General features: G+C 44.0%; 1 protein-coding gene across 2 annotated transcripts; it reads left to right on the top strand.

Annotated features, from left to right (window-relative positions):
- The first annotated feature begins 953 nt into the window (after positions 1-953).
- LOC311099589 (RNA/RNP complex-1-interacting phosphatase-like) lies at positions 954-6,874 on the top strand. Of its 2 annotated transcripts, XR_014609734.1 has the most exons (11): positions 1,183-1,352; positions 1,606-1,656; positions 1,783-1,858; positions 2,439-2,570; positions 2,653-2,776; positions 2,873-2,933; positions 3,039-3,085; positions 3,163-3,238; positions 3,349-3,483; positions 4,930-5,581; positions 5,846-6,087. XR_014609734.1 is itself a non-coding variant. In XM_084140283.1 (10 exons), the coding sequence occupies exons 1-10, from the start codon at positions 1,246-1,248 to the stop codon at positions 5,336-5,338; spliced, it is 1,218 nt and encodes a 405-aa protein (XP_083996409.1). In that variant the 5' UTR covers positions 954-1,245; the 3' UTR covers positions 5,339-6,874. The 2 variants fall into 2 exon arrangements, 1 of the variants encoding a protein (XP_083996409.1); XM_084140283.1 differs by having other exon boundaries at positions 954-1,352; positions 4,930-6,874.
- The last annotated feature ends 5,939 nt before the right edge of the window (positions 6,875-12,813 follow it).

The raw sequence follows: 12,813 nt of genomic DNA on the forward strand, positions 1-12,813 counted from the left end.
AATGCGGCGTTCATGTGGGATACTCAGAAAGTACTACTTGTAAAGTGGGAGCAAAGAGTTGTGTGCATTCACGTGCTTTGAACTCCTTGAGAACGCTGATAAACTAAACCATAAACTAAAAGTACAACTATCATGCTTGCAAAAAAATTGTAGCGTTAAAAACCATATTAATATTGTTTTTCATAAATAATGTTTTGTTGTTGCATTTAAAATGCTGTTATGGAGGTAATTTCCTTAGTATGTGACGTCAGAGTTCAGCATGTAATAGAGGTTGGAGCCCAGAGATGATAAACGACTTTCCCACTACTAATTACCAGTTGGAGTGGCGTTCAAGTGAATTTCTCCAAGTCTTATTCTGGTATTTACGAGCTGTTATGAATGCCTCATAATAATCGCCACATGTGAAGTGAACATCTCTAGGAAAGTGAATTTAACACACCCCGGATGACTGACTGACTTAACAGACGCACACACCTGCCTGGAGCAGACAGTCACTGACACATACCACTAGTGATGGGAGGCCGAGGCTTTCTGAAGGCTTCGGTGCTTGCCGAAAAACGGTTAATTACTGGGAGGTTCACAATGCACATTAGTGAAATCTGCTGGTGATTATCAGTTGTTGTTTTTCTCCACTATTTTCATCAATACTCCGTGGCGCAGTGGTAAGTCGTTGGCTTTAATAGCCTATAATCAGTTGGAATACCAGGTCTACATCATGCTTGCCTTCAAGTTTAATATTTTTCAAAAACGGAATCTATGGCTTTAATTAGGGTGCTTAAGACAGAAGCTTATACTAGACTAAATAAAACAAATTATTTGAACAACAGTGCAGAAAGTGTGGCTTCACATTGAACAATTTTCAAAATAGTCGGTGTTGGTGGGGTGGTTTGAAAGCTGTTTGTACTCGTTTTGCAACACACGGTTTGAAAAACCACGTGATCAAACGAAGCTTCGGACGTCATAAATTAAGTCGAAGTTAGCTGCTTAGCGATTTCGGCGACCGCCTCGAAGCTCCGGTTTCAAACGTATCATTACAGACCACTGACTGACAACCCGATGGTGCATTAGAAACAGACTGTGTCTATATTGGTCTAGCAATATCTGCTATGCTTGTATTCCGGTTTAAATTGGTTTTCCTCTCTTGCGATAACACATCCAAACCAGTAGGGGAAACCAGAGACATTCTGCCCGGGAGATACACTAGACTCTGCTTACGTCATCCACACGCGGCAGCAGAAACGTAGAATGCGATATATGCTAAATTGTTTTCGGTTAAATACATTGACTTCTGTTTTCAGATCAAATGAAACACGATTTATGTTAACGGTTGAGAAGAGTTCGTATTTTACGGGGTGAGTAAGGAAATCGTTGACGACGTTACAGCAAAAATGTGCCTTGAGTTAATGTAGTTAGATGGCGCTAGCTAATCTTCCGTGGACCGACCAGACAATTTTGATACCTTTCTCTAATACGTCTGGGTTGCCGATGTAACTCGCTAGCTAGCTAGCTGACGTAGCTAGTCTTTACTTTTGCTGCTAGTGGCTAATACACATTTTATTGCAGATCATGTTGATTGTATAAGTAACGTTAACTCTTACCCAAAAGTGAACCCAAGAAAAAGATGCCGCCTCACAAGAAAAACGGGATACCGGACAGGTAAATATGCACTATCTAAAGTGGTAACTATTTAATGCTAATGTTAGCCCAGAGCTGGACCTCAATTGGCAATGTGGACAGGGTTATAGTCTCTGTCATATTGATGTCATGCGCTCTCTCCTACAGATGGGAAGACTACCAGGCCGTAGGGAAGATTATATCTGGGACGCGGTTCATCGCTTTTAAAGTCCCTCTGAAACCGGTAACAGTCAAGAGTTGTGTGTGTGTGTGTTAGCTAAGTCACTCAACTCCACGATGTACTTGATGTGAAATACTTGGTGCAGTTCAGTGACTTCGCTGTGTGTGTCCCAGATGTGTTGTCTAGCACTGGGTAGTCTCGGAAACCCAGAACTAAAATCTAGCGTAATTGCGTAAAATCCTCAATTAATGTTATGTCCGTCTGTCCAAAAGAGATTAAGCACTGGGTTACCGCGTTGGTGTTAGTTGCTTCGCGGTTTTTAATAGGTATACTGGGATGTATTCATTATTCAGATTCCGTGGAAAACCGTCTTGTCTGTTGCTAATCGTTTTGCAACAGAAACCGTTTACTCTAGGACACAAACAGAGCAAACAAAACAGGGAGGGACCTACCTGAATTTGTCAAATAGAAAATCTCGTTTTCGTTGCAAAACGTTCTCCATTTGGAGTAAATGATTTCCGTTGCAAAAAATTCTGCAACAGACTAAACGTTTTAGAACGGAGTCCGACAAATGAATACATCCCTGGTAGCTAGGAGCGTTAGTAGTTACTAGGCTAATAACTGTGGTGTGTGTGTGTTCCAGTCCCTGTGTCGTCATGTGGAACGTTCGGAGGCATTTGGTCCATGGGAGCTGATGCAGACTATGGAGAAAGACGGACAGGAGCTGGGACTGATCATAGACCTCACCTTTACTACACGCTACTACAAACCTGAGGTACACACACACACACATACATAATCACTGACTGTCTAGTGTAGTGCCTGAGGGGTGTGTGTGTGTGTGTGTGTGTGTGTAGGACCTTCCAGACTCCGTGCTCTACCTGAAGATTTTCACGGCTGGTCATGAAGTTCCCAGCGATCCCACAATCCTTAGCTTCAAACGTGCTGTCCGCAGGTTCCTACGAGACAACACACACAACGGTCAGTCACACACACACATACACACCTTCACTGGTGGTTAGTGAAACGGATTGTCTGTGTCTTGTTAGTTACGTAGTTGTTATTTCTCTTTCAAAGATAAGCTGATCGGAGTACACTGTACTCATGGTCTCAACAGAACAGGCTACCTGGTCTGTAGGTAAGGCGCTTTTAGCAGATTTTGTGGAGTTTCTGGTAGATTCTACATGTGCTTACAGTATGTAACCTGGCTCTCTTTCTGTCTTTTTCATTCTCTCCTCTTCAGGTATCTGATAGATGTAGATGGGATGGATCCTAAAGAGGCTGTGGAGTGTGAGTACTGAACCTCCTTCAAAAATGGTGTGTGGACGCATGCATGTGTTTAATCTTTTCTCCCTGTGTGATTTCAGTGTTTAACTCTTCGCGGGGTCACTCCATAGAAAGAGGGAACTACCTGAAAGACCTACAGACTGGGCCAAAGAGAAGGTAATTTGTGTGTGTTTGTTGGTTGGTCGGTCTCTCAATCCATCTATCTCTATCGTTGTCGCTGTCCATCCATACTTTTATTCATCCATCCCTCCTCCCTCCCTCTGCAGTAACGATGGGATGGAGGAGTCGGAGCAGGAGCCAATCAGAGGCAGCTCTGGCAGTCAGCATAACATTCTCGACTATCCTGCCCACCGCGACAGACATTACGACAGGCATTATGACCACAACCAATCTCAATCTGTGTAAGCACCCTGACCTCTAACCCCTATATACATAATGCTATGTCTCTATATACAGTGCATTCTGAAAGTATTGGGACCCCTTGACTTTTCCCCCCAAAAAATGACGTTTCAGCCTTATTCTAAAATTGATTAAATATTTTTTTCCTCATCGATCTACACACAATACCCCATAATGACAAAGCGAAAACAGGTTTTTAGAAATGTTAGCAAAAAAAAAAACAGATACCTTATTTACATTTACAGACCCTTTGCAATGAAACTCGAAATTGAGCTCAGGTGCATCCTGTTTCCATTGATCATCCTTGAGATGTTTCAACAACTTGATTGGAGTCCACCTGTGGTAAATTCAATTGATGATTTGGAAAGGCACACACCTGTCTCTATATGGTCCCACAGTTGACAGTGTATGCCAGAACAAAAACAAAGGCATGAGGTCGAAGGAATTGTCCGTAGAGCTCCGAGACAGGATTGTGTCAATTCACAGATCTGGGGAAGGGTACCAAAAAATTTCTGCAGCATTGAAGGTCCCGAAGAACACAGTGGCCATCATTCTTAAATGGAAGAAGTTTGGAACGACCAATACTCTTCCTAGAGCTGGCCGCCCGGCCAAACTCAGCAATCAGGGGAGAAGGGCCTTGGTCAGGGAGATGACCAAGAACCTGATGGTCACTCTGACAGAGCTCCAGAGTTCCTCTGTGGAGATGGGAGAACCTTCCAGAAGGACAACCATCTCTGCAGCACTCCACCAATCAGGCCTTTACGGTAGAGTGGCCAGACGGAAGCCACTCCTCAGTAAAAGGCACATGACAGCCGCTTGGAGTTTCCCAAAAGGCACCTAAAGGACTCATGAAACCAAGGTTGAACTCTTTGGCCTGAATGCCAAGCGTCACGTCTGGAGGAAACCTGGCACCATCCCTACGGTGAAGCATGGTGGTGGCAGCATCATACTGTGGGGATGTTTTTCAGCGGCAGGGACTGGGAGACTAGTCAGGATCGAGGGAAAGATGAGCAAAGTACAGAAAGATCCTTGATGAAAACCTGCTCAGGACGCCCCATTCTGACAACAGGACAACGTCTCTAAGCACACAGCCAAGACAACGCAGGAGTCAAGCTTGTAGCTTCATACCCAAGAAGACTCGAGGCTGCAATCGCTGCCAAAGGTGCTTCTACAAAGTACTGAGTAAAGGGTCTGAATACTTATGTAAATGTGATATTTTAGTTTGTAAGTTTTAATACATTTGCTAATATTTCTAAACCTGTTTTTGCTTTGTCGTTATGGGGAATTGTGTAGATTGATGAGGGGAAAAAAACTATTTAATCAATTTTAGAATAAAGCTGTAACGTAACAAAGTGGAAAAGGTCAAGGGGTCTGAATACATTCCGAATGCGCTGTATATGTGTAATGTTGGTCTGAAGGTTCTGCGTTCTCTCTCGCTTTCTCTACAGGCCTCTCCACCAGAGGGGTATGAACCACCAGACTCACGGCCTCCCTCCTCCTCTGCCTCCGTATGGCATGTGGCCCTCCCACCCTAGCCTTCTCCCCCGTCCTCCTTACTTCAACAACTACCAATGGAGACCCCCCCAGCCACAGAACAACTGGAGGAGGCCCTACCCACCAGAGGAAGACAGGAGGAGAGGGGAGGACTGGAGGTCATCCCACTATCACGAGAGGACGAGAATTCGCTACCCCCCTGGCCCTTCCCCTTGCCCTGTTCTCCCCCGTTACTCCCCGAAAGGATGGACTAATGAGCCTGAGGGGTCTGCCTCCTCCCTCCCCTCTGAAGAGATAAGTGGCCCACAGAGGAAAGTCCGCCCACGACACAAACACACACGCAGCAAAGACAGGACTAAATAAAGATGAGAGGAGAGAGGGGGTGTGCAGTTAGTTTGCTTTTTACTTTTTAAAATGAAAGGTGAAGCTTCCTGGTGTGTTTGACTGCTACAGTTCCATGGGGGCTGAATAGTTTGATTTGCTTTTAAAAACCGATTTTAGGTTTTAGTTGAGAGATGTGTTCTATTGAGACTGAGAGAAAGGCCTTAGTTCACTTACATAAAGTGCCTGACTGACTGTTTACTGACTGACTTACCTTGTCCCAAGGCTATTGCGCATATAAGCCTGGTACATCAACGATTCAAAGTTGGCCTTACTGAGTAAAGTATTTGTCTTTTTATTTTAGCAAATAACACGATTGTGAAAGGTGTGGCTCTGTGCTTGTGGTGTGCTAGCATATGGGGGAGGGTGTTATGAGAGATGATTGGTTTGTAGATAAAGCTGATTAAGTCAATGCCTATGCACCTCTAGTTTCTCCCGGTCTTTCTGTATTAGCTAACGAAGGCCAAGTTTGACGCGTTGATCTACCAGGCTATTCGCGCATTTGAGCGGAAGTGCCTGGGAACAAGATGACTGACTGACTATTGATTGACTGACTGTTGGCTGACTGACTGGTTTCACATAGACATGAGTTGTTAATGCCCTCTCTCAGTTCCATGTATGTATCATGTATGACAGGCAGGTCATGTATGTATGTATATATGACTGTCATTTATGTGCTTTTCTGCTCTGAGTGTTTTTGATCAAATGTAGTAAAGAACATTGGAAGCTGGAACAACATGGTCTGTCTCATGGTTGTATGGCCACTATGTCTTATAACAAACTACATGGTCTGTTCCAACTGTTCAAACTACAAGAATGAAACCATACTTTTTGAACTGCTGCAAAGACTTCGGTCTCCTGGTGAATTTAAGATTATATTAACCCTGAAAGTACCATCAGAGGTCAATTTCAAAACCTTTAAAAAATCCTTATGAAATTCTAGGACTTTGTCAAACAATTTACAGCGATGTCTGTGTTAATATGGAGGAATCAAAAATCTAACTTTTATATACTAATGGTGTGGCTAAAATAAAAATGGTGACTCAATAGTGCACTTTGATAAAAGCACAAAATGTGGCACAGAGGTAGATGTTTGTACCCTGAAAAGATATAGATATGGAACCACTACAGATTTGGCGCCTGGGGGGCATGGCAGCCACTAAACTCAAAATTAACTAAAACATTTAATTACTTATTTAGCTTCCAGTCTATAGGTAGGTTTCCACTGGCCCAGGTTTATTTGATAAAGGCAATGTCGCAAAAAAATAATAATTGCGATGTTTAATGGAAACGGCAGATATAGGACTTTCTAAAGATCGACAACATTTTTATCCATTCGACGGGTGGATTTTTCTTTTGTCAAACTTTATTGAGAGAAATGATGGAAATAGGGTTTTTCTAATGATTATTGCTGAATAATTCTTCAGGTACGTGGGGCACTTGTTGTCACTGAGTAACTAAAGCTCCACTCATTTAATTCTAAATGCCTACTGCTTGCAAAATAAAAATTTTCAACTATATATTTGTTTTCTTTGCAGGACAAGGATTGTCCTGACTTTCAAGAATGCCTGAATTGCTTCGCCTTGCTTTTCTGGTTGGCTGGCAAGTTTCACCATCCAATTAGGCTATTTCAGATCTACAGGAGTGCAAGTTTCACCATGGCACGGACCGTGGTGATACGTTGGCAGATGAGAATGATTAGAATATGTCAAATATTAGTCAATTATTGCATTCTATACATTATGGCTTTCGCAGGCTATAGGCCTACCTGAGACATGAAATGGATAAGTGGGAGGGCATACAGGCTGTCGCCAATCTATTAATGCGCAATTTGCCTAAATGGGTAATGGAAACACTTCAACCACTACATTTGTATTCGACATTAGGTTTGAGAACATTTTTCGGTGTGTGGCGTCATTACATCCAGCTGTTTTTATCGACACGATAGTACAAATTTAAACGCACCACAGCAGGCAATTGTCACATAATTTCTATGCAAACTTTAATGTCGACAAAAAAATCACTGGACAAGTTAATGGAAACATAGCCAATGTCTCTATACCAAGTTGAGTCTCAGCTTTCAGATGCAATTGCCTCTTTGTTAAGCCCCGCTCCCCTTGCATACTGTTGCAACCTCGGATATCATTTTTTTCATAAAGCCCAATTCCCCCTTCTAACCACTCGCGAAATCCCATCACAATGATCTCAAACTGTGTTTTTAATACACAATTAAATTAAACACAGACTACACCTTGCTAATCAGGAAACTCTCGGGTATGTTGTGGTGGACTGTCATCACAATTGCTTCACGTGAACCTCGTAAAATGATCTTTGTAGTGTGGCTAGCCACTGAATGGCTCTGAATTCACTGTCAGCACAAAGTCAAAGCTACAACCGCTTTTGGAGCAAACTACTGCTCTCCAATCATATCCTGATGGGGGTTGTATTAGTAACGTGGCTAACAACCATTTTGAGAAAACAAGTTATATTAAGTGGCTGGCTAGCTAGCTAGCATTAGCAATGTTTGGTGGTCATTGAGACAGAATTAGCTTACCAGCTGAGCTAGCAAATAATGTAACAAAAGTATAATTTCAGATTAGAAAAATAATCCAACAGGTTCTGCATTTCAGGAATCACTGTAGAATAAGATGAGAAAAAATAAGAAACCCGTACACTGCTCCTGCAAGTATCACCGGTCTTCATTAAGCTCTATGCATCGGCCTCAAGGCCTTCGTCAGACCTTTTTTTTTCTCATTTTACTCAGCTGTTACCATGCACTTACAAAAAAGATAGCTCAGATGTGCACGTGCCTTTTTAAATTAGTAATCACAGTAGCAAGTACACCTGGTTCATTGTTAAATTATTTTAGCCATTTAAACAATTTATTTTTGAAGAAAACTATTTTCTCCACTGCCCTCACTGTCTTTCATGCGTTTAAAATGTGGGCTTGACCGAGGTGTCGGACTCGACAACAGTTGCTATCCATTGGAGCTCTGCAATTGGTTGGCCAAAATTCTGGGGCTTAGCGAAGGGTCAATTGGAACACAGTTGATAGGCCATATTGCTCCAAAGTTAGAGCTACAGTGGCTTGCGAAAGTATTCACCCCCCCCCCCCCCCCCCCAGGAATTGTTCCTATTTTGTTGCCTTACAACCTGGAATTAAAATGGATTTTTGGGGGGTTTGTATCATTTGATTTACACAACATGCCTACCACTTTGAAGATGCAAAATATTTTTTGTGTGTGAAACAAACAAGAAATAAGACAAAAAAACAGAATTTGAGCGTGCATAATTATTCCCCCCCCCCCAAAGTCAATACTTTGTAGAGCCACCTTTTGCAGCAATTACAGCTGCAAAGTCTCTTGGTATGTCTCTATAAGCTTGGCACATCTAGCCACTGGGATTTTGCCCATTCTTCAATGCAAAACTGCTCCAGCTCCTTCAAGTTGGATGGGTACAGCAATCTTTAAGTCATACCACAGATTCTCAATTGGATTGAGGTCTGGGCTTTGACTAGGCCATTCCAAGACATTTAAATGTTTCCCCTTAAACCACTCAAGTGTTGCTTTAGCAGTATGCTTAGGGTCATTGTCCTGCTGGAAGGTGAACCTCCGTCCCAGTCTCAAATCTCTGGAAGACTGAAACAGGTTTCCCTCAAGAATTTCCCTGTATTTAGCGCCATCCATCATTACTTCAATTCTGACCAGTTTCCCAGTCCCTGCCGATGGAAAACATCCCCACAATTTGTAAGTCGCTCTGGATAAGAGCGTCTGCTAAATGACAAATGTAAATGTAAATTATGCTGCCACCACCATGCTTCACTGTGGGGATGGTGTTCTCGGGGTGATGAGAGGTGTTGAGTTTGCGCCAGACATAGTGTTTTCCTTGATGGCCAAAAAGCTCAATTTTAGTCTAATCTGACCAGAGTACCTTCTTCCATATGTTTGGGGAGTCTCCCACATGGCTTTTGGCGAACACCAAACGTGTTTGCTTATTTTTTTCTTTAAGCAATGGCTTTTTTCTGGCCACTCTTCCGTAAAGCCCAGCTCTGTTGAGTGTATGGCTTAAAGTGGTCCAATGGAAAGATACTCCAATCTCCGCTGTGGAGCTTTGCAGCTCCTTCAGGGTAATCTTTGGTCTCTTTGTTGCCTCTCTGATTAATGCCCTCCTTGCCTGGTCTGTGAGTTTTGGTGGGTGGCCCTCTCTTGGCAGGTTTGTTGTGGTGCCATATTCTTTCCATTCTTTTATAATGGATTTAATGGTGCTCCGTGTTCAAAGTTTCAGATATTGTTGTATAACCCAACCCTGATCTGTACTTCTCCACAACTTTGTCCCTGACCTGTTTGGAGAGCTCCTTGGTCTTCATGGTGCCCCTTGCTTAGTGGTGTTGCAGACTCTGGGGCCTTTCAGAACAGGTGTGTGTGTGTGTATGTATGTGTATATACACTGCTCAAAAAAATAAAGGGAACACTTAAACAACACAATGTAACTCCAAGTCAATCACACTTCTGTGAAATCAAACTGTCCACTTAGGAAGCAACACTGAATGACAACACATTTCACATGCTGTTGTGCAAATGGCATAGACAACAGGTGGAAATTATAGGCAATTAGCAAGACATCCCCAATAAAGGACTGGTTTTGCAGGTGGTGACCACAGACCACTTCTCAGATCCTATGCTTCCTGGCTGATGTTTTGGTCACTTTTGAATGCTGGCAGTGCTTTCACTCTAGTGGTAGCATGAGACGGAGTGTACAACCCACACAAGTGGCTCAGGTAGTGCAGCTCATCCAGGATGGCACATCATTGCGAGCTGTGGCAAGAAGGTTTGCTGTGTCTGTCAGCGTAGTGTCCAGAGCATGGAGGCGATACCAGGAGACAGGCCAGTACATCAGGAGACGTGGAGGAGGCCGTAGGAGGGCAACAACCCAGCAGCAGGACTGCTACCTCCGCCTTTGTGCAAGGAGGAGCAGGAGGAGCACTGCCAGAGCCCTGCAAAATGACCTCCAGCAGGCCACAAATGTGCATGTGTCTGCTCAAACGGTCAGAAACAGACTCCATGAGGGTGGTATGAGGGCCCTATGTCCACAGGTGGGGGTTGTGCTTACAGCCCAACACCGTGCAGGATGTTTGGCATTTGCCAGAGAACACCAAGATTGGCAAATTCGCCACTGGCGCCCTGTGCTCTTCACAGATGAAAGCAGGTTCACACTGAGAACGTGACAGACGTGACAGAGTCTGGAGACGCCGTGGAGAACGTTCTGCTGCCTGCAACATCCTCCAGCATGACCGGTTTGGCGGTGGGTCAGTCATGGTGTGGGATGGCATTTCTTTGGGGGGCCGCACAGCCCTCCATGTGCTCGCCAGAGGTAGCCTAACTGCCATTAGGTACCGAGATGAGATCCTCAGACCCCTTGTGAGACCATATGCTGGTGCGGTTGGCCCTGGGTTCCTCCTAATGCAAGACAATGCTAGACCTCATGTGGCTGGAGTGTGTCAGCAGTTCCTGCAAGAGGAAGGCATTGATGCTATGGACTGGCCCGCCCGTTCCCCAGACCTGAATCCAATTGAGCACATCTGGGACATCATGTCTCTCTCCATCCACCAACGCCACGTTGCACCAGGTCTGGGAGGAGATCCCTCAGGAGACCATCCGCCACCTCATCAGGAGCATGCCCAGGCGATGTAGGGAGGTCATACAGGCACGTGGAGGCCACACACACTACTGAGCCTTATTTTGACTTGTTTTAAGGACATTACATCAAAGTTGGATCAGCCTGTAGTGTGGTTTTCCACTTTAATTTTGAGGGTGACTCCAAATCCAGACCTCCATGGGTTGATAAATTTGATTTCCATTGATAATTTTTGTGTGATTTTGTTGTCAGCACATTCAACTATGTAAATAAAAAAGTATTTAATAAGATTATTTCATTCATTCAGATCTAGGATGTGTTATTTTAGTGTTCCCTTTATTTTTTTGAGCAGTGTATATATACAGTGGGGAGAACAAGTATTTGATACACTGCCGATTTTGCAGGTTTTCCTACTTACAAAGCATGTAAAGGTCTGTAATTTTTATCATAGGTACACTTCAACTGTGAGAGACGGAATCTAAAACAAAAATCCAGAAAATCACATTGTATGATTTTTAAGTAATTAATTTGCATTTTATTGCATGACATAAGTATTTGATACATCAGAAAAGCAGAACTTAATATTTGGTACAGTCACCTGTGTTTGCAATTACAGAGATCATACGTTTCCTGTATGTCTTGACCAGGTTTGCACACACTGCAGCAGGGATTTTGGCCCACTCCTCCATACAGACCTTCTCCAGATCCTTCAGGTTTCGGAGCTGTCGCTGGGCAATACGGACTTTCAGCTCCCTCCAAAGATGTTCTATTGGGATCAGGTCTGAAGACTGGCTAGGCCACTCCAGGACCTTGAGATGCTTCTTACGGAGCCACTCCTTAGTTGCCCTGGCTGTGTGTTTCGGGTCGTTGTCATGCTGGAAGTCCCAGCCACGACCCATCTTCAATGCTCTTACTAAGGGAAGGAGGTTGTTGGCCAAGATCTCGCGATACATGGCCCCATCCATCCTCCCCTCAATACGGTGCAGTCGTCCTGTCCCCTTTGCAGAAAAGCATCCCCAAAGAATGATGTTTCCACCTCCATGCTTCACGGTTGGATAGTGTTCTTGGGGTTGTACTCATCCTTCTTCTTCCTCCAAACACGGCGAGTGGAGTTTAGACCAAAAAGCTTTATTTTTGTCTCATCAGACCACATGACCTTCTCCCATTCCTCCTCTGGATCATCCAGATGGTCATTGGCAAACTTCAGACGGGCCTGGACATGCGCTGGCTTGAGCAGGGGGACCTTGCGTGCGCTGCAGGATTTTAATCCATGACGGCGTAGTGTGTTACTAATGGTTTTCTTTGAGCCTGTGGTTCCAGCTCTCTTCAGGTCATTGACCAGGTCCTGCCATGTAGTTCTGGGCTGATCCCTCACCTTCCTCATGATCATTGATGCCCCTCGAGGTGAGATCTTGCATGGAGCCCCAGACCGAGGGTGATTGACCGTCATCTTGAACTTCTTCCATTTTCTAATAATTGCGCCAACAGTTGTTGCCTTCTCACCAAGCTGCTTGCCTATTGTCCTGTAGCCCATCCCAGCCTTGTGCAGGTCTACAATTTTATCCCTGATGTCCTTACACAGCTCTCTGGTCTTGGCCATTGTGGAGAGGTTGGAGTCTGTTTGATTGAGTGTGTGGACAGGTGTCTTTTATACAGGTAACGAGTTCAAACAGGTGCAGTTAATACAGGTAATGAGTGGAGAACAGGAGGGCTTCTTAAAGAAAAACTAACAGGTCTGTGAGAGCCGGAATTCTTACTGGTTGGTAGGTGATCAAATACTTATATCATGCAATAAAATGCAAATTATTTACTTAAAAATCATA

The sequence above is a fragment of the Coregonus lavaretus genome (assembly GCF_964263955.1).
Source record: "Coregonus lavaretus genome assembly, chromosome: 24".
Lineage (NCBI taxonomy): Eukaryota > Metazoa > Chordata > Actinopteri > Salmoniformes > Salmonidae > Coregonus > Coregonus lavaretus.